A 27,076-nucleotide genomic window follows, 5' to 3' on the forward strand; every position below is an offset into this window, starting at 1 on the left:
TTTGACAAAGAAAACGATTTCCTGTCAAAAGTTTGTAATAAACAAAACGGGACGTGTGTGGTAGAAACGACTGTTACCGACCTGCCCTACAACATACCACAAGTCATGTGTATCGGACTGTGCAGACGACATACAGAAACCATCGTACACAACTGTTGTGATTCACAGCGTTCAACATCGACATTGCGGTGAGTGTTTCCATCTCTACAATACAGTTACGTATTTTAATATTTATTCCTGAAAACAAATATATGATGGGGCGGAATTTTCGTTTCCGGTTTTGTCAGCTAATTTTAGACACACCCAAACTACAACCGCGGTGCTCGCTGATGCATCATTGCTAAACATACTAGTCTGGGACATTTAGCTTATTTTAAACCATCAACGGTCGGATGCGTTTGTTGTATATTGTGTTTTATACATTAGTGAGTTATTTAAGATTTTAGAATATCTGATGATACAATCTTAACATAACAGAAACACGTGTTCCGAAACGGTACCGGCTTGGTAGTATTGTTTACGTTTTGGCGGATTTTACACACTCTCCTCGCGGTAAGTAAAATTATGTTGCCAGGCTAATTTATCAGTGATTCACATATGTATGGTTGCAGTGACTGTACTTATGCAGCTACTATATGTGTATTTGTATGATAACGCTGTGGAATATTCATAATTTATGTCGTGTTCAGTTTGTAGACAATACATTACAAAGAGAAGGGCGGGAACTGAGTCATTCCGCTGACCGGTTTGTTTACATGTGTGCTTAGATACATTTTGTACCTATACAGCTAATAATTCATGGTTGTTTTTCGCCTACTGCTACTGGATATTACAAGTTACACTGATCACCTTCCACGATAAGACCGTTGCATAATGTAATATAGCAGACTTCATGGAGGTCGAGTGAAATTGAAAGTAGCCTAGCTAGCAGGCTACACACATATGCATGCATGCATGGGGTCAACAACAGGGTCGGTTCTGCCTCATCGTTATGCTCCAAGTATAGGGAGGGGGGGGGGGGGGGGGGGGGGGGGGGGGGGGTTGTTGTTGTTGTTGTTGTTGTTTTTATCCACAGGTCATGGTATGCAGTGCTAGGGGCAGTCGAGATTCACTTCCGACCAATAAGTGTAATGTTATTTCGCAACGAAACTTAATTTTTAACCGTAGATCGAGCCTCTTTGTGTTCCATGTTTTATTTGCATGTTGTATGTATTGTCAGTTTGTCTTCAAGCTATAAATATAACGGACACAAAGGTCACAGCAGAGTAAATAGAGCTGGCTAGTGGTACGTACATTGTATGTAATAACTAGATACAAATGTACATTGAATTCATGTAGGAATTTGCTTCTTATATTTTTTAATATATTTAAGCATCTACAGAGGTTAAAAAGCATTACATTACAAGTGAAAATCCCTCTGAAACTATCAGAACCTCTAAGAATCGAATGACAATATAACCTAAATTAAAAAAGCCTAATTTTGTAAAAGAGAAGAAAGCGCTACCAGCTTTAATGGCGGTGAATTTGTGTTCTGTTTAGTCATCCTTGCAGTAAACACTTTCGAAATTACCCTTGCCCCGTTGCACAACACCTCCCTCTTAAGAAACATCGCAAACCTGATAAACTTACTTACTTAGCAATTTGTAGATCACGTGGTTTGTGGAAACGTGTACACACTTTCAATTATGTCTAATTACAGCCCTAGAACCGTCTATATACTGGTAAGTAAGATGTACTGGGAAAGTATATATAGACATATGTTTTCTCAAATTTACCTACACGGACGTAATGTCTTTATAAAACAAATCCTTTCTGGAAACGTTTCTCCATATAATCAATATAAAATATTTTACAAAATAAAAAATAGAAAACTTTTCCTTGCCTACAATTGTATTTCACTTATGTGGATACGAGACGCGACGCAAGTTTTAAGAATTGTCAACTTAGTCCGAGAAGATATTGGTAAATAAACCACGTGCTCGTGCCTCGCGTGCACTTAAATTTAGCCTTACTGTAAATATCTAAAAGAAACCATTTTAGTCAGTTAATGATAGATTTGTATTCGATATATATAATGTACAAAATAAGTTAGTATTTAAAACAAGCTGACAAGTTTTTTCGGATATTGCGCATGTCGATATGTATAGAGAACAGGTGATGGCTTGATTCGCGCTTGTGTGTACAAGTAATCGTCAATCACGAGTGCTTCCATGGAAACGTGTCGTTCATCAATATTAATTACTGAATTAGTCATCGTGTGTCATGCATTAGATGTAAGTCCGAAAACATGTGTCAGGCAAAGCACAGTTACAGATGTGGTAACCGTGCGGTAACATATGGAAAAGTGTCCCGCGTAGAAAAAAAGGGAGTATTTGTCTTGTCCTTTACAAGAAAACCGAGCATTCAGGTACAACGCGCGTGCATGTCATTGTATTTAATAAAGGATATACAAACCTAGTGCAAAAACATTATACACATCGATCTGGATATAGCCATCTGAGGATGAGTAATTGTTGAACACAGGTAAAATATCTTATCTGAAATATGACTCATTTAGGATAAAAAAGAACTCATTCTTTTCTGATATGTGATAACTGTATGACTACAGGGACTTGAGAATTTGTTACCGGGGATGTCATTTTTACCGAGGGAAGGTCCAAATACACGTAGACTGCAACACATTTTCAAGTCCCTGTGTGTATGACTGGACATAAGATACACAATCGACTTGGAAATAGTAATAACCTCACTTATGTTCTATATTTGGTCAGACTTATATTCAAATGTGAAACGATCTAAGATCAACTGATAGTGTGTTGAACATCAAGGCCAAAGTTAGATGTACATCATATGGATGTATAATTGTACAATATTTCTTTCGGGAGAATACCTACATTCAGCAATTTCAAATAGTTTAGTCCGAAATTGAACTTAACAAATAATTAACAAAAAAATATTAGAGTCCGATTAATGCGAATTATTTGCAGTGCCATGTTACATAACCTTAACACGCATGCCGTGACAAAGTAATGAGCCTGTAGTCTTAAAGATATTTTTGTCACATAACAGTAAATATGTGTAACAGGACATTTTTATTTGTTTATATTCCTTTGTATACCATGGCGACTCGAGAATTGGTTGCAATCTTTGTGTAGATAGAACTGATCTTATATATATATGTTACAGATAGATAATTTCACCACTAATTGGTAAATGCTACACCTATATGACTACCATTTTTGTAATAAAAAAAAAATCCTACACATGGTTTAGAAATGCATCTAACTAAAACCAAAAATATTAAAACAGTTAATAGCTACGCCCAAAAACGGAAAGTCACATACGAAAACAGAGGCGAAGCAGTATTGAAATAGCGTAAATTAAATATCAACAAACCTATTTTTTTATCGATCATAGATGCTCTTTGTTAGCGATGTGGCATATTCAATAGGACAACATCATAGTATTTTAGGGGAAAATCTTGTTAAAACTGTCCTTAAACTATGATATGTTTTCAAATGGATGATTTTATGCTTATATTGTGAAACGTTGATAATCGGGTCCGAAAATCAGCAATTTATATTATTGTTTGGTTAGGACTTGCATTTAGAGCAAGGGAGACAACTCTTATATACATAGCGCGTTTGAACGATAAATCAATATAAAGAGTGTACCGTGCATTTCTTCCCGGTGGTCACCGACGCCAAACTACATTTGGTTTTATTTTCCACCATATAATTGTTTTAACATTGTTTCATTTTAAAACTTTACAGACGTGATGGAGATGCGACTACTTTGCCTGATGGCTTTGTCCTGCTTACTTCTCGCTAATGGTAAGTTCACAAATATTACACCATATATATATATCTACATATATGTAAGTTAATGCATGAATTGATGGGATGAGGTAGGGAGACGCAAGCATCAATGCAACGTCGAGGGCAGATTGTCCAAGCCTAATGCCAGTATCGTCGTCATAACACGCACGATATGATCGTTTGAACAATGCTATGGACATAGTTTATCTGAGAGATTTCTTATAACTTCAGAATATTGTTAAGATACCAAGAACGAAATCTGGGATATTTAACTCATCGTTGGCCTGAGTAATAAAGGAATCGTCGCCGTAATCGTATCAGCCAAAGTATGGAAACGTTGGGTTGACGATCTTGTGGCCAAGTGCAACCAACTTATGCCTGACGATTTTATCTGATTTGGTTTTTCTATTGATGTTTAACAATGTTAAGAAGAAGACCTTCACAAAGGGCGATAGAAGAGAATGGATTGCCAGTTGATGTTATCAGTGCCAAAATGGTCGCCACTCTTTCCACGTGGAGTCTTGGTTTATGGGAATGTTACGTAAAAATGTTACTATTATCAGCAACGTCGGCTGTTGTCACTATCGTGTTTTGAAATAATTTGCAACAATATAAGAGGAATATAGGGTTCATTTTATAGATGTGTGTTTAGGTATGAATTAATACCTTCGTGGAGAAAATCAAACAAACACACGTGTACGATATTATATGCTTTTCAATCTTTGGTACTAGGTGACGCACAGGACACGTGCACAAATGTTGACGATACACTGGAGGACTTTAAAGTGAAGACTTACTTTTGGGAAAATGCCACAGGATTTAACAAGTAAGTAAATGAGTCAAGCATATTTCACTTTGACGGACGCTCCTCGCCAATGCCCATTGTATTGTCAAGTCGGATATTACAATAAGTAATACAAGGATATCTATTTCAGTACTTCAGTTTCTACAGAGTGCACTAAACCTTATTATGCACTGTTCCCTTCTCAGTTGGCGACGGCAGATGCATTTTTTCCGTTCTCATTGAATTTGTGTTCTCTATCATCGATATTGTAGCATTGCCCATGCACATAGGCTAAAGAAAGAAATATCTTACGCAGGTCATGCTTTGAAAATATTCGAATATTAAAGTTATCCATCACAGGCTATATGTTAATATTACGTGTTCTTATAAAGAAAAGCAAACCAAAAACTTAATAGGTTATCTGTATTTAATTATAAAGCATCATTGAGTGCCTTCCTCCAGTAGTATAATGCTGTGATTAAAATAAGAGATAAAAAACCTGTCTATTACGACTACTTTCTCTCATACAACAGAATTATTTATAGTGTAACCTAAAAGGCAAGATATGTCGGGGTTATTGCGAATTCCATTTCCCTAGTTTTGTCTGAACAATCGAACTATTGTCCGTATTTTTGTGTTCACGCTGACTTTTCTAGTTTATTTTACAGTGACATGACATGTTCGTGGACTATGAGAGCTGTCAATCAGGGAAACAAAATTGCATACCAGCTGACCGATATCAATCTTGGTGTCGATGACCACATCAATGTCTATGCAGGTAATGTCGGTTTTAATTGTGGTGCTTTATTGAGGTTCAGGATGACCACAAAACGCATATCAAAATGATAATGTTACGATAAATAAGTATAAATGTACATTTCTCCGGAGATTCGTTTTCTTAAGTAGTTCGTCTAATAATGGTTTTAATACTAAGCGGGAAGATACATTGAATATGTCACAGAAACAGAGGTTATGTTACGCAGTGGTATCATTTACCCGCCGTACTGGGAATATTTTGCATTGGTTTTGCAAGGCGACTTGAATATTGAATAAATCCAGGTACATGTACACAATTTGTTAAACTTGAACATTTCTGCAATTTATTGAGACGGTTTGGGGAGATCTTCAATCATTCAACAATAGTGACAGTTTCCTCATATTTTGAACGGAAGATAAAAAAAAAAAAAATCGGCATGTAAACAAAATCCAATTTCATTTCAAAACTGATCAGAACACGTTAGCACAAACAACGGTGATTACCGACTATAGTTATGACAGTCGGCACCCAGCACGTCTCATTTAAGGAGTTGACGTCTGTCACGGGAATCGTGAAACAATAGATCGGTTTCATAGGTAACACCGCCACATTGACCAGATTACGTTTGTTGTCAGGATGATAACCATCAGTCGTATCAGCACTATTACAGTACAGGAGACTAGACAATGGGAAAGCGAATAGAGTCTATAATACTCCAAATAATGGCCAGTTTACGTATCGATGGGCTCGGTTAAGTTTGCCCCGTTAAACGCCCTGTCAACGGTCATATAAGGACGGCCTCCCTTGTGTGCGAAATACATGTGTTTGGTGAGTGTTGACGTAACGTTATTCCCCTCGTGTGGTGAGTGTTGACGTAACGTTATTCCCCACGTGTGGTGAGTGTTGACGTAACGTTATTCCCCTCGTTTGGTGAGTGAGTGTTGACGTAACGTTATTCCCCACGTGTGGTGAGTGTTGACGTAACGTTATTCCCCACGTGTGGTGAGTGTTGACGTAACGTTATTCCCCTCGTTTGGTGAGTGAGTGTTGACGTAACGTTATTTCCCACGTTTGGTGAGTGTTGACGTAACGTTATTGTGTTGACGTAACGTTATTCCCTACGTTTAGTGAGTGTTGACGTAACGTTATTCCCTACGTTTGGTGAGTGTTGACGTAACGTTATTCCCCACGTTTAGTGAGTGTTGACGTAACGTTATTCCCTACGTTTGGTGAGTGTTGACGTAACGTTATTCCCTACGTTTGGTGAGTGTTGACGTAACGTTATTCCCCTCGTTTGGTGAGTGTTGACGTAACGTTATTCCCTACGTTTGGTGAGTGTTGACGTAACGTTATTCCCCTCGTTTGGTGAGTGTTGACGTAACGTTATTCCCCGTGTTTGGTGAGTGTTGACGTAACGTTATTCCCCTCGTTTGGTGAGTGTTGACGTAACGTTATTCCCCTCGTTTGGTGAGTGTTGACGTAACGTTATTCCCCGTGTTTGGTGAGTGTTGACGTAACGTTATTCCCCGTGTTTGGTGAGTGTTGACGTAACGTTATTCCCTACGTTTATTGAGTGTTGTCGTAACGTTATTCCCTACGTTTAGTGAATGTTGACGTAACGTTATTCCCCACGTGTGGTGAGTGTTGACGTAACGTTATTCCCCACGTTTGGTGAGTGTTGACGTAACGTTATTCCCTACGTTTAGTGAATGTTGACGTAACGTTATTCCCCACGTGTGGTGAGTGTTGACGTAACGTTATTCCCCTCGTGTGGTGAGTGTTGACGTAACGTTATTCCCCACGTTTGGTGAGTGTTGACGTAACGTTATTCCCTACGTTTGGTAAGTGTTGACGTAACGTTATTCCCTACGTTTGGTGAGTGTTGACGTAACGTTATTCCCCTCGTTTGGTGAATGAGTGTTGACGTAACGTTATTCCCACGTTTGGTGAGTGAGTGTTGTCGTAACGTTATTCCCCTACGTTTGGTGAGTGTTGACGTAACGTTATTCCCTCGTGTTTGGTGAGTGTTGACGTAACGTTATTCCCCTCGTTTGGTGAGTGAGTGTTGACGTAACGTTATTCCCCACGTTTGGTGAGTGTTGACGTAACGTTATTCCCTCGTTTGGTGAGTGTTGACGTAACGTTATTCCCTCGTTTGGTGAGTGAGTGTTGACGTAACGTTATTCCCCACGTTTGGTGAGTGTTGACGTAACGTTATTCCCTACGTTTAGGTGAGTGTTGACGTAACGTTATTCCCCACGTTTAGTGAGTGTTGACGTAACGTTATTCCCTACGTTTGGTGAGTGTTGACGTAACGTTATTCCCTACGTTTAGTGAGTGTTGACGTAACGTTATTCCCCTCGTTTGGTGAATGTTGACGTAACGTTATTCCCCTCGTTTGGTGAGTGTTGACGTAACGTTATTCCCTACGTTTGGTGAGTGTTGACGTAACGTTATTCCCACGTTTGGTGAGTGTTGACGTAACGTTATTCCCCTACGTTTGGTGAGTGTTGACGTAACGTTATTCCCCGTGTTTGGTGAGTGTTGACGTAACGTTATTCCCTACGTTTAGTGAGTGTTGACGTAACGTTATTCCCCTCGTTTGGTGAGTGTTGACGTAACGTTATTCCCCTCGTTTGGTGAGTGAGTGTTGACGTAACGTTATTCCCCTCGTTTGGTGAGTGTTGACGTAACGTTATTCCCCTCGTTTGGTGAGTGTTGACGTAACGTTATTCCCCTCGTTTGGTGAGTGTTGACGTAACGTTATTCCCCTCGTTTGGTGAGTGTTGACGTAACGTTATTCCCCACGTTTGGTGAGTGTTGACGTAACGTTATTCCCCACGTTTGGTGAGTGTTGACGTAACGTTATTCCCACGTTTGGTGAGTGTTGACGTAACGTTATTCCCCTCGTTTGGTGAGTGTTGACGTAACGTTATTCCCCTCGTTTGGTGAGTGTTGACGTAACGTTATTCCCCACGTTTGGTGAGTGTTGACGTAACGTTATTCCCCACGTTTAGTGAGTGTTGACGTAACGTTATTCCCCTCGTGTGGTGAGTGTTGACTAACGTTATTCCCCACGTTTGGTGAGTGTTGACGTAACGTTATTCCCCATGTTTGGTGAGTGTTGACGTAACGTTATTTCCCTACGTTTGGTGAGTGTTGACGTAACGTTATTCCCCTCGTGTGGTGAGTGTTGACGTAACGTTATTCCCCTCGTGTGGTGAATGTTGACGTAACGTTATTCCCTACGTTTGGTGAGTGTTGACGTAACGTTATTCCCCTCGTTTGGTGAGTGTTGACGTAACATTCCCCTCGTTTGGTGAGTGTTGACGTAACGTTATTCCCCTCGTGTGGTGAATGTTGACGTAACGTTATTCCCTACGTTTGGTGAGTGTTGACGTAACGTTATTCCCCTCGTTTGGTGAGTGTTGACGTAACGTTATTCCCCTCGTTTGGTGAGTGTTGACGTAACGTTATTCCCCACGTTTGGTGAGTGTTGACGTAACGTTATTCCCCTCGTTTGGTGAGTGTTGACGTAACGTTATTCCCCACGTTTGGTGAGTGTTGTCGTAACGTTATTCCCCACGTTTGGTGAGTGTTGACGTAACGTTATTCCCCACGTTTGGTGAGTGTTGACGTAACGTTATTCCCACGTTTGGTGAGTGTTGACGTAACGTTATTCCCCACGTTTGGTGAGCGTTGACGTAACGTTATTCCCCTCGTTTGGTGAGTGAGTGTTGACGTAACGTTATTCCCCACGTTTGGTGAGTGTTGACGTAACGTTATTCCCACGTTTGGTGAGTGTTGACGTAACGTTATTCCCACGTTTGGTGAGTGTTGACGTAACGTTATTCCCCACGTTTGGTGAGTGTTGACGTAACGTTATTCCCACGTTTGGTGAGTGTTGACGTAACGTTATTCTCCTCGTTTTCAGGAGTCTCCATACACATCTTATGTTTTTTGTTTACACAATACCTTTGTCTGATTGATTTTGAATTTGAATTATGGTTCCGTTATTATGTCGGTATTCTCCGTTGTTTTTCGTAGTTGGCTTCTTTTAAAAATGGCGGATTGATACTAGCGTTTACGTTCATACAAAATATACCATACGATTTACAATTATTGTGTAAAGTTTTTGTTCACGGGGACTGTTGTAGGAACGTCCACGGGTGACCAAAACGTACTGACTAATCGCACCGGAACTAGCTTATCGTTGACTATTATTGGCGTGGATTCACCAGCTGTCCACGTGGTCCTTCAAACAGGAAATGTTATGCAGGCGACTCGTCAGAGTGTGAATGCGTATTTCATGGCAGGATCTGACCACTGTAAGGAAAATTTAGCTAACAGTTTTTTTCACGTTCGGAGTCGTTGCTTAGTCTCAACGGATATATTTGTATATAGTTATCACTGTATAAATGTACAAATGTTATTATTGGTAAACCGTATATTACTAAAGTTAAAATATCTATAATGCTTTCTACGTAGGTTTACTTGAAGAATGACAGTTTACATTGCAAGTGATTTCAATATGAAATGGTAGGGATTATAGTTCAGCATATATATACTTTAAACAAATTACATTGATTGGATTTTTAATTGTAAAAAATTGTAACAATTTAAAATTACACATACAAGACATTATTTGTATTTCCAGCTGGAGCAGTATCTTGTGTTAATCAGACGCTCGTTGCCGGGGCTGAACCACAATTCCTCACGACTCCCGCATTTCCTATGGCGTATCCAGTGTAAGAATCTCAATATGTTTAACACAATACCAGTAAGAGTTTGGGGCTGCGATAGCTCTGTCGGTTAGAGCGTCGGCCACGTGACATAAGATGATGGTCCAAGGTACTTGGTTCGGCGCCCTTTACCAATGCCCGTTTGTGTTTCTCGGGAAGCTGAGAAATAGGTCAGTCAGTGATGTCCTGGTTGTGCCAATGGGAAAGACAATTTATTCTAATTGCTCTGGATGGCAACAGCCCTCCGATATGTTGTTCATTGTGGTAGCCAACAACTGCTATACCCCCGCCCAAAATGCCCATTTCTGGTCACAGAGCGATGAACCCTTCAAGCAAATAAACAATAAAAGTGGCAGTCAAACAGCACTGACACTCCGATAACATGTTTTGTAAAGGACGGGTCACTGCTGCTTGATCTTTATAAAGTACCACATTGTTCAAAGATTAAAATATTCTTATCATTTTCCATCAGCTGTTAATGATTTCTACAACTTTTCTGGATAGAATGTTTGTTTTGATTGGGAATAGAAATCTGATAATTACATTTTGATGAAAAGCGCGACTAATAATGTTTGTAGCAATCATGGTCTCCAATCATAATAATCTTTGTTCTCTGACCGGATTTGTAGCCATTTCTCTTACTCTGACCGGATGTGTAGCAATTTCTCTTACTCTGACCGGATTTGTAGCCATTTCTCTTACTCTGACCGGACTTGTAGCCATTTCTCTTACTCTGACCGGATGTTAGCCATTTCTCTTACTCTGACCGGATGTTAGCCATTTCTCTTACTCTGACCGGATTTGTAGCCATTTGTCTTACTCTGACCGGATGTTAGCCATTTGTCTTACTCTGACCGAATGTATAGCCATTTGTCTTACTCTGACCGGATGTTAGCCATTTGTCTTACTCTGACCGGATGTTAGCCATTTGTCTTACTCTGACTGGATGTTAGCCATTTGTCTTACTCTGACCGGATGTTAGCCATTTATCTTACTCTGACCGGATTTGTAGCCATTTCTCTTACTCTGACCGGATTTGTAGCCATTTCTCTTACTCTGACCGGATGTTAGCCATTTCTCTTACTCTGACCGGATGTATAGCCATTTCTCTTACTCTGACCGGGTGTTAGCCATTTCTCTTACTCTGACCGGATGTATAGCCATTTCTCTTACTCTGACCGGATGTTAGCCATTTCTCTTACTCTGACCGGATGTTAGCCATTTCTCTTACTCTGACCGGATGTTAGCCATTTCTCTTACTCTGACCGGATGTTAGCCATTTCTCTTACTCTGACCGGATTTGTAGCCATTTCTCTTACTCTGACCGGATGTTAGCCATTTCTCTTACTCTGACCGGATGTTAGCCATTTCTCTTACTCTGACCGGATGTATAGCCATTTCTCTTACTCTGACCGGATGTTAGCCATTTCTCTTACTCTGACCGGATTTATAGCCATTTCTCTTACTCTGACCGGATGTGTAGCCATTTCTCTTACTCTGACCGGATGTGTAGCCATCAGTCTCCCATCATTGTAGACTTGTTTTTAATCGTGACCAAATTTGTAGCCATCAACATCTTAACAAATAGCTGATGACTGGTATACCTTCCCGAATGTAGAATTTGTTGAAGGGAACGACACAAGAAACCCTTTAAATAGCATTCATTGTCTGTACTGTTTCATCTCGCTTGTATTATTACCAGATCTAAGAAATGCAGTTGGATTATCACCTCACCAGAATCTGCTACATTAGAACTGACGTTTCACATGATTGATATAGAGGCGGGCGACTCGGCGGCCACGTGCAATTATGACGGCCTTGTTGTGTACCTACGTGAGTATTCCTCGGGCCAATGTACATCATGGAAATCAAGATATAGCCACACATACTGAAATGTGCTTACTGTAAAAGTTAAATTTGATAGTTTCTTTATTTCGCTGTTTTCGGGGATAGTTTTTATTCCTTATTCAATTGTTTTGGCTAAACACGTGAAATTTAACCCAGCAAATGCCTTTTCTTTCTCATACTGGTAATGTGACATCTGCTGGCCCATTTTACAAGCTAATTATCTCTATCCAGCTACCAAATTGAAATGTTTTTTTATCAGATCATTAACACAGATATTTGACCTTATAATCCAAACATGATTATCATTTAATTGACATATATTGACTGTGTTTAGCCGGACAAAAAGACACTCCGGAGTTACTGGTTTGTAGACGGAACGTGTGGGTTCCCGAGACGCACGCTATAGCCAGTAACCAGGTCCAGCTTGACTTCTCCGCGGACGATTCTGACAGTTACGGGGGATTCGTGTTATCTTATAAAGCGAGTGAGTACCTTTTTCGTTATGTTTTGTGTGGTGTTTTTTAATATTTTCTTTTTATAACTTACACAACATGCAACCGCTTATATACTCGGACAAATCATCCTGTTATATGAATAGACGTTTCTTATTGATTTTCTATACACAATACATCATCTCATCTTCTACAGGAGCGAGTGGAAGTCCGAACTTGTATTCCAATACTTAAGGATTAACATCAATTATTTTTTCTGTTATACAGTCATAACAGAAAAAACTGAGTGTACTCTAAATAAACCGCGAAGCGGTTTATGAAGAGAGTACACTCCAGTTGTTTATGTTATGACTGTATAACAGAAAAAATAATTAATGTTAATTCTTATAATTTAATTTCGTCTTATACACACCAAGATATTTCACTTTCTTTGGCGAACTCTTTTCTGTGATAAATTAGTACGCAACGTCATCAGCCAATCAAAAATGACGTTACATTTCGCAACGTCAAAAATTTTGTTATGGAGGTATAACAAAATTATTTCAGCCAATGAAAATGCGTGTTTCATACAAAATTAAATTATATGTCGTGAAAGGGGACGTTTTTATCCCTCCCCTTACATGATCAAATCGGAGATGCTTTCTCCTGTGCATTGGATATTAAATAGGAAAAGGGTAGACCGACAATCGGCCCCTAGGATTCTTTTTGTTAATGATTGATCAGCTAAATGCTAATAATAGCTTATCTCCCTTTTGTTTGAAACTTGAAACTCTTGAATCAGACATGTCCTAGAGACAGAAAATGATAAAGGTCAAGTATTTGTTATTTCGGTATTCTTGAGACAGGGGACCTGTCTAAGCAAGGGTTGCTGTCTACGGTTTGATGACTAAATATGCGTCCGTGGAAAAACTCTATATCATAAGTGAATTGTATTTCCATGATATCTTTCCTATACACAGAGGAAGCACATACTAAACTACAATGTGTACAGTTTACTGTATTTGTTTTATTAATTTTTTTCTTGTACTCCACTGTTTGGTGATGTTTCGTTTTCTTTCCCAGTTGTAGAGCAGTGAGGCAATTTTGTTTTATAATTCTTTGGTTTATATGCCATTAAGATGGCAGTTGAAATATTCGTTGAGTGGTTTAATGCTATATCCAAAGATCCCCAGACAACCCGTCATATGAAGTATTGTGTATAGATAACTCGTCATTTTAAGTATTGTGTATTGACAATTCGTCATATAAAGTATTGTGTATTGACAATTCGTCATGTGAAGTATTGTGTATAGATAACTCGTAATATAAAGTATTGTGTACAGACAATTCGTCATATGAAGTCTTGTGTATGGACAATTAGTCATATAAAGTATTGTGTATTGACAATTCGTCATATGAAGTATTGTGTATAGATAACTCGTAATATAAAGTATTGTGTACAGACAATTCGTCATATGAAGTCTTGTGTATGGACAATTCGTCATATGAAGTCTTGTGTACAGACAATTCGTCATATAAAGTATTGTGTATTGACAATTCGTCATATGAAGTATTGTGTATAGATAACTCGTAATATAAAGTATTGTGTACAGACAATTCGTCATATGAAGTCTTGTGTATTGACAATTCGTTATATAAAGTATTGTGTATTGACAATTCGTCATATGAAGTCTTGTGTACAGACAATTCGTTATATAAAGTATTGTGTATTGACAATTCGTCATATGAAGTCTTGTGTACAGACAATTCGTTATATAAAGTATTGTGTATTGACAATTCGTCATATGAAGTCTTGTGTACAGACAATTCGTTATATAAAGTATTGTGTATTGACAATTCGTCATATGAAGTCTTGTGTACAGACAATTCGTTATATAAAGTATTGTGTATTGACAATTCGTCATATGAAGTCTTGTGTACAGACAATTCGTTATATAAAGTATTGTGTATTGACAATTCGTCATATGAAGTCTTGTGTACAGACAATTCGTTATATAAAGTATTGTGTATTGACAATTCGTCATATGAAGTCTTGTGTATGGACAATTCGTCATATGAAGTCTTGTGTATGGACAATTCGTCATATCAAGTATTGTGTACAGACAATTCGTTATATAAAGTATTGTGTATTGACAATTCGTCATATGAAGTCTTGTGTATTGACAATTCGTCATATAAGGTATTGTGTACAGACAATTCGTCATATGAAGTATTTTGTATAGATAACTCGTAATATAAAGTATTGTGTACAGACAATTCGTCATATGAAGTCTTGTGTATGAACAATTCGTCATATGAAGTCTTGTGTATGGACAATTCGTCATATGAAGTATTGTGTATTGACAATTCGTCATATAAAGTATTGTGTATTGACAATTCGTCATATGAAGTATTGTGTATAGATAACTCGTAATATAAAGTCTTGTGTACAGACAATTCGTCATATGAAGTCTTGTGTATGGACAATTCGTCATATGAAGTCTTGTGTATGGACAATTCGTCATATGAAGTCTTGTGTATGGACAATTCGTCATATAAAGTATTGTGTATGGACAATTCGTCATATGAAGTCTTGTGTATGGACAATTCGTCATATGAAGGCTTGTGTATGGACAATTCGTCATATGAAGTCTTGTGTATGGACAATTCGTCATATAAAGTATTGTGTATTGACAATTCGTCATATGAAGTAACGTGTATGGACAACTCGTCATATAAAGTATTGTGTATTGACAATTCGTCATATGAAGTCTTGTGTATGGACAATTCGTCATATGAAGTCTTGTGTATGGACAATTCGTCATATGAAGTCTTGTGTATGGACAATTCGTCATATGAAGTCTTGTGTATGGACAATTCGTCATATAAAGTATTGTGTATGGACAATTCGTCATATGAAGTCTTGTGTATGGACAATTCGTCATATGAAGTCTTGTGTATGGACAATTCGTCATATGAAGTCTTGTGTATGGACAATTCGTCATATAAAGTATTGTGTATTGACAATTCGTCATATGAAGTAACGTGTATGGACAACTCGTCATATGAAGTATTGTGTATTGACAATTCGTCATATGAAGTCTTGTGTATGGACAATTCGTCATATGAAGTCTTGTGTATGGACAATTCGTCATATGAAGTCTTGTGTATGGACAATTCGTCATATGAAGTCTTGTGTATGGACAATTTGTCATATAAAGTATTGTGTATGGACAATTCGTCATATAAAGTATTGTGTATTGACAATTCGTCATATGAAGAATTGTGTAGACAATTCGTCATATGAAGGCTTGTGTATGGACAATTCGTCATATGAAGTCTTGTGTATGGACAATTCGTCATATAAAGTATTGTGTATTGACAATTCGTCATATGAAGTCTTGTGTATGGACAACTCGTCATATAAAGTATTGTGTATTGACAATTCGTCATATGAAGTCTTGTGTATGGACAATTCGTCATATGAAGTCTTGTGTATGGACAATTCGTCATATGAAGTCTTGTGTATGGACAATTCGTCATATGAAGTCTTGTGTATGGACAATTCGTCATATAAAGTATTGTGTATGGACAATTCGTCATATGAAGTCTTGTGTATGGACAATTCGTCATATGAAGTCTTGTGTATGGACAATTCGTCATATGAAGTCTTGTGTATGGACAATTCGTCATATAAAGTATTGTGTATTGACAATTCGTCATATGAAGTAACGTGTATGGACAACTCGTCATATAAAGTATTGTGTATTGACAATTCGTCATATGAAGTCTTGTGTATGGACAATTCGTCATATGAAGTCTTGTGTATGGACAATTCGTCATATGAAGTCTTGTGTATGGACAATTCGTCATATGAAGTCTTGTGTATGGACAATTCGTCATATAAAGTATTGTGTATGGACAATTCGTCATATAAAGTATTGTGTATTGACAATTCGTCATATGAAGAATTGTGTAGACAACTCGTCATATGAAGTCTTGTGTATTGACAATTCGTCATATAAAGTATTGTGTATAGATAACTCATCATATGAATTATTGTGTATAGATAACTCGTCATATAAAGTATTGTGTACAGACAATTCGTCATATAAAGTATTGTGTATTGACAATTCGTCATATAAATTATTGTGTATAGACAACTCGTCATATAAAGTATTGTGTATCGACAATTCGTCATATGAAGTCTTGTGTATTGACAACTCGTCATATAAATTATTGTGTATAGACAACTCGTCATATAAATTATTGTGTATATGTTTCAGTTCTTCCCCCAACAACAACGACTACACCTCAAACAAGTACAGGTTTGTTAAAACAGTAGGACACAAAAGTGTACATTTATTTTTAATCTAGTCTGTCATACCTCCTGACGACATTAAATGATGTTTCTTAATTTTATTTGTGATTGCTTTGAGAATTTTTTGTTATTTTTTTGACCTAAGTAAAACGTACACACAATGCTATTGCATGCGCTTGTGGTGATGGTTAGTTACATTTCTCATCTCATTTCTTGCATTAACCGAACAGGGCTAGAATTTATGGTTAAGCACGATGGTTTCCAAAATGGATATATGTAAAATACAATTTAGTTTTACGGGTAATTATCGTGTATACCATGCCATATCTGTTTGTATCATATTGATATGTGAAATCAAGTTTGCAAGATATATCATGAATTTACTTAGGTGTTATATTTTTAATCTATATATGAATTGATCTGTTCGAAGAAACAAGACTTACATTGAATTATAGAAAAATATTAAAGCATCGTTTCAAGAGAAATAAAGATGAAGAAGATTTGAGTGAATATTTTTGGATTCCAATATTTGAAAATACATTATGTACCTTTCATTCAAGTCCTGTGCTTCCATGGTCTGCATGTGTTTGTCTTTCCTTTGTATGTCTGTATTGTTTTGATATGTTTTAGCATGGTATCAGTTTAAAAACAAATTGTAATTTCGTTAAATCAAGGTGCCAAATAATTTGTTTTGAGAATCATCACTGTGATGATACTGCAAATTCGATATCATATTTTATCCTGGATTGAACAACAGGTTTTGTTTGTTTCAAAATTTGGAGAGAGAAAAAACAAAACAAAAAAACAACATCAAATTAGTAACAGTTTATGGCACTGCCTGGCATTTCTCTGTAATTTCATAGATTGCAATATTTGGTCAAAAGACTAATTTAGTATTGTCATTAGGATCTGTATCTGCATGCTCATTTTTGTTTACGTTATTTCCAGTCCTGTTTAACTCATTGTCAGAAAATATGTATATCCACTGCCTTTTCATAGTTCTATACATTTTCAGTTCTTGTCTTTGAATCTCGCAGGTATAATCGATGTTTAACTTCCTATCCATATTTCTCTCGGGTATTTTGCATTGGAGCTGAACTTTTCCCAAAAGGGTTCTTAGTTCCCTAGCAGTCTGGTGGTTTTCAGCCTGGCCATCATTTAGATGCATAAATCCACCAACACGAAAGGTACGTTTTAGGGATATGCTTACCGACTCCGTTTGCCATATTTTGCTACATTTCCGTAGTTTATACGAATGTCGGTGCATAAATATACTGTTCAATTGTTTACATGTCAAGTAAGCTTTATTAATATAAAACTGTTTAAAAAAAGAAAATATATCGCACTTAGAGTTTGTTTATAATATTTCCTACATATCATATTTGACGGAAAGAGCATACTTTTTAAAGGCATAAATCCGGTTCAGGGATAATTATTCTTGCATTGTGTAATTATTCGTAATAATGATTAAACAAACTGATATCAGATACATGTATTTGATATCATGAGGTTTATAGCTGTTTTTATTATGGTGACAGCGTATACCTGTGTGTTGATTGACATATAAACACAGTCTGAACTAATCTTATTTTCAGAGGGTACAACTGATTCGTCTGGATGTAATACTGAGCAGACGACATCCGAAGACGAACCAGGAAGCAGTGATTCTACATCTAGCGATAGTGAAAATGAAGGTGGTCTCGATATATCCTTCGATAGCAGTGACTAAGCGCTGTGAAACCTGTGTTCCCACGTTAACTCACTGTATGGGATTTATGACCTACCTGATAAGACTGCATGTTGTATAATTGAATGACATTTTCTACTTCACTTCTGCTACGAACCTACTTGAATTGGTGGCAATACAATAAATTATCTGACGTATGTTTGCACTTGTCATGTTTATCGAAACTTTTCTCTAAATACAGGTCATTGTAAATTCATTTCCTAAGCCTACACCTACTGTATTTCTATGTTAAGTCGAAGTCACCATTGGCGTGACGGTATTTATTCAATATACGATACTTTTCATACTTAGTTGCCACCCACGCTGCAAGGTATTCCGGAACCCGGTTTATATGAATAACTGATTTGATTTCCAGTATAAATAACCGTGGTCGATCCCTCAATAACGCGGAAATTTATTATTGATATACTGTAAACGGTTACTCGCAAACACTACATAAGGGCACCCAGATCGGATACAGAAACAGTCGTATACTTTGCCGCTGGTGCTGCCTATCGTATCACAAATCATAATGGAGAAAATGAGCTTCCCAAGTCAAGCTGGTATGTATACATTGATATATCTTTCATACATTAAGAATAATTCTTTGATGTTTTACAATTAATCAAAAAATATCAGCACATTTGTTTTCCATTTTACTCGCTTTTGACAAGACATAAATGGTTGGTCTCAATCTTACAGTTGCGATGTTGGCGACACTCTTTCGCCGTATGTTTTCGCATCATTGGCTTAAACATGCTTAGGCTGCTTTTAAGTTTTAATTTCCTACAGTTTGAAGTTTGTATGCCGGAACAATTTGGTATGCCAAATGGTTTAACTTTCGACATTTTTTTCGCCCATTATAAAGGCGACAAATTTAACACAGCAGCGACAGATTGGCTACTCAAATGAAATAAGCAATGATTTCATAAACTAGAATTGTTTTATTTTGAACAATCCCATAGGAATATATGGTATCATCAAATTATTAATCACCGTACATGAAATAGCTCCCACGCTATATTCTGCTTGGAAATTTGTCAAAAGACTGCATTTGTCAGAAAAATGTCTATTTTGTAATACGTGTAACTCAAAGACTATTTCTTTGGTCTTGTATCAGACGACGTCTGTATGCAGCCGAGAGTTCCAGGATCGTGTATGGCCTACATCAAACAGTTCACATATGACGCAGTGTCAAAGTCTTGTAAAGAGTTCATATATGGTGGCTGTGGAGGCAATGACAATCGCTTTGACACATTGGAGGATTGCCAAAAAAGGTGCCAGGGGAAACAATTCGATGGTAATTTTTGATGTTTTATTTTTTCTGAGCTGTTTATTTACTAATTGGTGATAGTTATTTTTTGCTTTGTTTAATCGTATTTAACGAATGAATACATTTTCTTTTGATAGATGACACTCTAATACCCCCAATCGACCATTATAATCCAGAAGTAAGAGAAGGTAAGTAAAGTTTGAACATAGAGGTTTTTATTCCGTCTCGGATCTTAATGAAATTAGAATCCTAATGTTCGTTAATTGTTAGTGTGTAATTTTTTAGTGCAAGTGGTTATCTGGGATTTCGAAAATTAGGAATTTTTATTTTACATGTACATGTTTTATTTTTGTTTTGTTTGAAAACCTCTTTTTGTCCTTATATTTTAAATGTTCAGTTCACCAAATCAGCAGATGGTTGGCGGTCGGTGGCCCGCCCGTCCTTAAAGACTCCTTGCTTACACTATCTTGTCCTGGCAGGATTTCCCCCTAAAACTTGATAATTAAGTTGTCCTTAGCTGTCAGTTGTGCTGATTTGATTTCATGTCTGATCTTGAAACAAAAAGGCCAACGGCGGCCATCTCGGATTGATTCTAAGGAGAATAACTAAAAGGATATTTCTCAAACATGACGCGAATGTCCCTTCGGTCCATAGTTGTGCCTGCTCAATTTTTAGTCGGATCTCTGGAAAACAAAATGGTCGACTTGGAGTTTGGACAGTTGAAGGTTGTTTTCAATTTCTGGACAAGAATTTGAAATATATTTCTTAATTTCTTGCCGTTCATTTTTTTAGTTGACCGATAAAACAAAATGACCGACAGGTGGCCATTCTTGATTTTGACCGTTAAAGTTTGTTATCGCTATCTGGAGAACAACAAGGAGGATATTTCTTAAAATTGTTATGTAGATTTCCCCGAAGTCCCTTCTTCTGTCCGTTTTATTTGGAATCCAGAATCACTGATTCTGACGTTTTTTGTTCCCTAGTACTAGCAGAAGATTACTATTGTCTTTTCTTAGAAAGTTCCTAATGAATCTTTTCTCAGAATTCACATGTACGTTCCTTTTGTTTGCAAAACAGGAAAGAAGAAATACGATAAAAGTAGGGAAAGATAAGTTTTTTGTACATAGACAATTAAAAATCAGTCCTGGCGAGGGCTACGATGTCTCGAGGTGAGAAGTATATCGCTGTGTGAAATATCCAGTGGTCGCCTTGCGGCAATCTCTGAGCTTAGAAGTACTTATTATTGTACTGTTTTATAGGATAAACATCGTTGAGGCAAGGAGTTAATTTTAGCCTGGTTGAAAGTTAAAAAAAAAAAAAAAAAAAAAAAATGATGACAACCACAGGCAGACACATTAAGAATGATGGTCCTATTTAGATGAAGGAAAACAGGCACCCGCCCCCATCTAAGTAACACGTTCAAATAATTTTCACCGCTAGCTGTTATTTTCAAACGACAATGTTGTTATGAGAGGAAAGCTTGCTTAAAAATAATTTTCAGTCTTGATATGGCAAACGGAAGTATAAGGACAACTGCTAAACTTTTATAAAGACAAGAATGTGGTGTTGATGCTTTACACATGTATTCTAAATTCAGCACAATGGGATAAGAGTTTTGGTTAATCATATCTTTTAGTAATAAAACTTAATTATGTATAATCATTTTTCACGTAACAGCTTAATGTTACCATTTGTTCAGAATCATATAGCATTGCTCAATAGTGTTATTTATCATTATGACATTTTAGATTACTGTTACCTACCACCGGAGACTGGGATGTGTCGAGGATACTTTGAGAAATTCGCCTATAACCATGCTACAAAAAGTTGTGAGCAGTTTGTCTACGGAGGCTGTGGGGGCAATGCCAATCGTTTTGACACCACGATGGAGTGTGAATCACAGTGCCTGGACGTCCTTGCAGTTGGTATGGATAGTAACTGATTCTTCTATAACAACACTGCTGTATAAAGACTACCGTAGTTAAGTATTGTATCGATAGTTAGGACGGAACATGATTTACAATTGAATAGTATTTGTTGATGTCAATTGGCATTGTTACATTCGCCTTATGATAACACGCTTCCAACGGATTTATCAGGCAATGGAAGTATTTAAAAGACGAATTTGTTAGATTACAGTATTTTAATAAGATATCTATGTGTGGAAAATGGTCACGAAATACTCGGACAAGACACATCCGCACATGGGTTATCAATTTAAAAAGAAAGAATATCCGCACTGAGTGGCGATAGCGTATCACTGCGTGTCCTATCCTTTTGCTTTTATCGGAATTAAAGGGGCATATCTTCGTTCGGATATCAGAAACATGCAAAATTTCTGTTGATAAAATCTATGTCGGAACGATGATTACATGAGTGTCTGTGCCTACATGTAATGAAATGTATGCGGAAATGTACAAGAAAAAGGCGTATCGTATACAAATACTGTATGTTTTTCCTGTAGTTAGTGTTACTAATGTCGAATTAAGAATTTTCATGACTTAATACTCGAAGAACTTAGGTTTATCTTGAGAGTAAAACTGCCTTTTTAATGTAAAGATTGTAACTTTTACTTCATGGAAAAAATACGTAATTTCAAGTTAGTTTAATATTGACGATCTAAACTTAATTCAAACGAAGGAATGCCCTTTTAAAGTAGAAATCTAGTATGCCCTTTTAAATTCATAGGGAACTTACTGTTGATATAATTAATTCAAGTAACCCATCCTCAAAATACTTGCGGTCGTTTCATACATGTTTTGTTTTATTGTTTTAAATCGAACGAGCCTAGCCACCTCTCAGTTACTATCTGGGCGTGGATTCTGATTTATATCTGATTCTGGTGACTTGTCGAGACAATAACTTGCATTACTTATCTTAAAAGTCACCATACTATATACTTACGTCTCAGACTGGGTGAGTGGCGTGTTAAAGATATGATCTTTATCAATTCACCGATTCCTGTAAACGTCATTTTCGGCGAAATATGTGGTGTGTTACATCCTTGCAATGTTTTCTTTTCATAGTAGAACGTTGAATGGTTGGATCGTGTTTTTGTATTGAGGCCCATAATGGGTGGCATGGCGAATGATCTTCAAAAAACACAATATCGCTAGAACTCACACTTTCTGGCGCGAGCTTTACACTTTTTTCGGCATAGCCGTTTAATTTTCTTTTGGCCCCGGATATGACGCGACAGGTGGCGTTACTGGTCAAGATGAATTATGTGATTGGTCAATGTAGCGGTTAATGCAAAATGCAGATAAGCAGTTAAAAACGAAACAAAGATAAGATTGTATACGGTAAATGCAAAATGCAGATGTGCGGTTAAAAACGAAACAAAGATAAGATTGAATGCAAGCAGAATAAATATATTATCTTTTTAAATGACACATTGTTAAAATCATATTCCTGATTCAAATGCAGTCTTAATATCAACAAAAATTATTCAAACTGATATCATTTTGTTATTCGTGCTAAAACGCTTTAGTTCGTTAATTTATTTCACCATCAGATTTACATTATAACCACCAGCATTAAAACTAAAACTTTATCTGTCTATATATTTCAGCTGTTTGACACGTAGTATCAGGATTAAGCTATGTCAATTCGCCATATTTGCAAACAATAAATGTCAGCCTGGCATATTTATAACAGAATTAGTCTGTCTGGTAAACATGGTTTGTGTGCATTATTTAAACCGCACCTCAGAAATATCATATAATGACAGGTGCAGTCCTCCTTTCGCTTAGTGGTTTATATTTAATGCTGCCACTTTATTGCATAGCACGCCACCATTTAGTACCACTTTGTTTCAACGTTCAAAATATATCATATTCCATACACATGTGAAGGTAAACAACAGTATGTTAAACCCTTCCAATAAAATATAACAATATCATAAAAGATCAATTTCAAACGCAATGCATTTAATTACTATTTGGATTTAATTACTATTTGGATTTTTTGATTTATTTTCGAGAGCTATACACATTTTTTTTATGTTTTTCAACATCTCTTTAATTTCTATTTTAAGATAAATGTGATTTACCATTGGTCACCGGACCTTGTCGGGCAGCCTTTCCGAAATATGGATACGACACTGCAACCAAGGCGTGCATGGAGTTTATGTATGGCGGGTGTGGTGGTAACGAAAATCGATTTGATTCAATGGAACATTGTGAAAACAGATGCATACCAACAACAGAAAGTAGGTTTTTACTCTATTTATCTAACTACATTATATAATGGATCGGAGGAATATTGAATAAAAAATACATATACACATTTCCAAAAAAAAGACTTGAATGTTATTTTGATTGTGTCATACATTTTCAGGAAAAAAGAATCCGGGTATTTAGCCGACCTGTTCTAAATGATTTATGTGTCCTTTTATTTATCTGCAGCTGTAGTAAGTTACGTTTTCACAGAGACTGCAAGGATAGTCAAGCTTGACGGTTTTGGACTTGATTAACTTGGACAATATATTAGAAGTATGTTACGTCTGAGGACGAAGACAAATGTGAAAGTTATCATTTTGCTCACCTTGCAGAAGCAAATTTAGTTAAACGGTGCCAGACCAAATCAAGATAATGGATATTGTCTGGTGTCATCCTAGGATAAAGGAGTCTAAATGATCTATAACGAAACTATACTTTCCTTTTACTGATGATATAATGTATAATTTTTATATTGTTCAATGTCGGTTAAGATTTGAAAGTATACTTATGTACGGGAAAATACTGAATCGTCTTGGTTAAGAGCTTTCTTGGAGCAACCGGAACGCAATGTAAATGCAGGGTATATGTTCCCCATATGTAGATACGTTTCCCTGAATACGGGTAACATATTATCTACATTATTTGTGTGAGGGTTCACCGATGGACGAGCACGATGGCAACCTCATTAGTGGACGTCTAGGACAATATTAATATTCTGCTGCCGTCAGGGATTACAAAATGAATTCAACTGCATTAAACAGCTGCTCGATTGTTAAGAGGAACAGGGACGTATAGTGCTTAGAAGTAAAGGGTGGTATCACAAAATTATTAATTTTTAGGTTTTGATAAATTACAATTCCGACTGAGCTTTTCTTATAGAACATGTTCTTTAAACCAATGGATATTGTCTAATTCTTTTAAATCGCATAGTATTTTAACAGAATTATACCATTTTAATTGCTATAATGTACAAATTCTATAAGAAACTCTCACTCGTAGTTGTAATTTATTAAAATCTGAAAATAGATAAATTTGAGATACGACCGTTTACTTCCATGTTGGAGATACGTCCTTGTTCCTCTAAACAATCGAGCTGTTTCGTACTTCTAGGATTCGCCAGTGATGCTAAGGGTCAAAAGTGAATATTGATCTCGACCAAATCCCAAAATATATATAAAAAAAGTCAGATTTAGTATGGGGGAGTATTTCATAGGCGTATAATTTAAATGGACTTAAATGAGTTTTATGATTGCCAAACAGCGTATAATTTAAATGGATTTAAATGAATTTCATGATTGCCAAACAGCGTATAATTTAAATGGACTTAAATGAATTTTATGATTGCCAAACAGCGTATAATTTAAATGGATTTAAATGAATTTCATGATTGCCAAACAGCGTATAATTAAAATGGATTTAAAGGAATTTTATGATTGCCAAACAGCGTGTAATTTAAATGGATTTAAATGAATTTTATGATTGCCAAACAGCGTAGGGTAAATAGGTATATTATGATTTGTGAAACTAACCTAAAAAAACACCAGCCTTGTCTACCCCCTGCAGTCTCAAAAGGATTGTACAAAAGAAGCACGAGGTGCTAGCATCATTCAAAACTCTAGTACTGCGAACACAAGTCGCAGTCATGCCGTTTCCTATCTAGATATAAGAAAGGCTTGGGTTCATAGCATTTTTTGGAGTGGAACAACTGGTTTGTCCGTTGTAAGTATACTTTGACCGGATTTAGTGTCCTGCTGGATGTCTTCGGCAGTATGCTTCAGTGGGATAACACTCTAAAGTCGGCATCCGTTCTGCGCTATCATATGAGACAAACACAAACATGCCGCAGCCTCCCAAAGCACACGCGCTCACCGCATACATCTCGAACAGATGAGGCCGTCCTGAAATTACCTTAGCTGTTGATAGGACGTTAAACAATACAAAACCAACACACATCATATCTAGACCATCACATAACAGAAAAACTCAGGTAGATTTTATGAGCCTCTCGGTGACATTTAAAATGCCCGCAAGGAAATTCCAACTATGTTCGAACTTTGTGCTGATCGACTGACATACTTTATGATAGGTAACTGTCATGAATCGCCACAATTTGTGTAAGAACATTTGCAAATATGCAGGTCCTGATGTAATTACGACTTTAACTAATTCATATAGACTTCATAATACAAATATTAAAACAAAATTCATCAGTCCGTGCTTTGTACGATAAGGTAGATAATCGTCTCCTTGTTTAGATGTTGCAGATACTCTCGTTTGTGTGCATGCCTTGACTTATTTGATAAACATTGCTCGTTAGCTTTCTTTGTTCTTTTCCATGGTCTTGTATTAACATTTTTTAAGCATTGATTTGTTTGATAGCACCTTAACAATATATTCTTTGTTTCTGTTACTTACCAATTTAACACTTATATGAATATAAGTATATGCTTGTGTATGACTTTGTATTGTCTTATAATAACACATATCTAAACTCGCATTGCATGTATCGTATATTGAATCTTGTTTATAAGATATGTTGCTGATACGAATGTATGTTTGTATTCTAGTGCAGATACAAAAGATTTCCATTTACAATTTGTTGTTATCAATCACAATATGATAATGAAATCTCATTTCCTTTCATCACGCATTCTGATAAAGAGTACATTATTTTTCGTCATGGAGTACGAGATGTTTCAGATAAAAAAAAGTGTGATGGAATGACCTAGAAATCAATTTACGGTAACAGATATTGATATTACATGCAATTTTGTTTTATAAATTCGTTCGATATATCCTATAAGCATACCATGAATTTAATCAAAATAAAAAAAAATAAAAATAAAATAAAATAAATAAATAAAACGCTTGTAAATGATTAGATTGACGTCTGATTTTTTTTATTGTTTTAACACAGGCTGTGAGCTGGTTTCGTGTGTCATTCCTATTGTGGTTGTCATTGTCTTACTTTTCGTCGCCGTTGTCGTCGCTGTCGTCTTGGTCAGGAAACGACAGAAGGGTTCGAGTAAGAAGTACACCCCCGCTGCTGGTACCGAACCTGGTGAAATGAAGAAAATGTCGCCAGACGCTGAGGATGTATAAACGTGTATACTCCCTGTACTGCTGAAATGTGGCTCATATCATAGGACAAAGAAA

General features: G+C 36.8%; 1 protein-coding gene across 4 annotated transcripts; it reads left to right on the forward strand.

Moving 5' to 3' along the window:
• On the forward strand, nucleotides 1-27,076 carry LOC117344344 (deleted in malignant brain tumors 1 protein-like). 4 transcript variants are annotated; one of them, XM_033907080.1, is made up of 11 exons: nucleotides 1-188; nucleotides 3,774-3,833; nucleotides 4,551-4,644; nucleotides 5,271-5,380; nucleotides 9,517-9,687; nucleotides 10,017-10,107; nucleotides 11,804-11,934; nucleotides 12,284-12,433; nucleotides 16,667-16,708; nucleotides 18,297-18,395; nucleotides 26,838-27,076. In XM_033907080.1, the coding sequence occupies exons 2-11, from the start codon at nucleotides 3,779-3,781 to the stop codon at nucleotides 27,020-27,022; spliced, it is 1,128 nt and encodes a 375-aa protein (XP_033762971.1). In that variant the 5' UTR covers nucleotides 1-188; nucleotides 3,774-3,778; the 3' UTR covers nucleotides 27,023-27,076. The 4 variants fall into 4 exon arrangements, with proteins under 4 accessions (XP_033762971.1, XP_033762974.1, XP_033762973.1 ...); XM_033907082.1 differs by lacking the exon at nucleotides 1-188 and adding an exon at nucleotides 195-214; XM_033907081.1 differs by lacking the exon at nucleotides 1-188 and adding an exon at nucleotides 316-552.

This window comes from Pecten maximus, chromosome 15 (assembly GCF_902652985.1).
Source record: "Pecten maximus chromosome 15, xPecMax1.1, whole genome shotgun sequence".
NCBI lineage: Eukaryota > Metazoa > Mollusca > Bivalvia > Pectinida > Pectinidae > Pecten > Pecten maximus.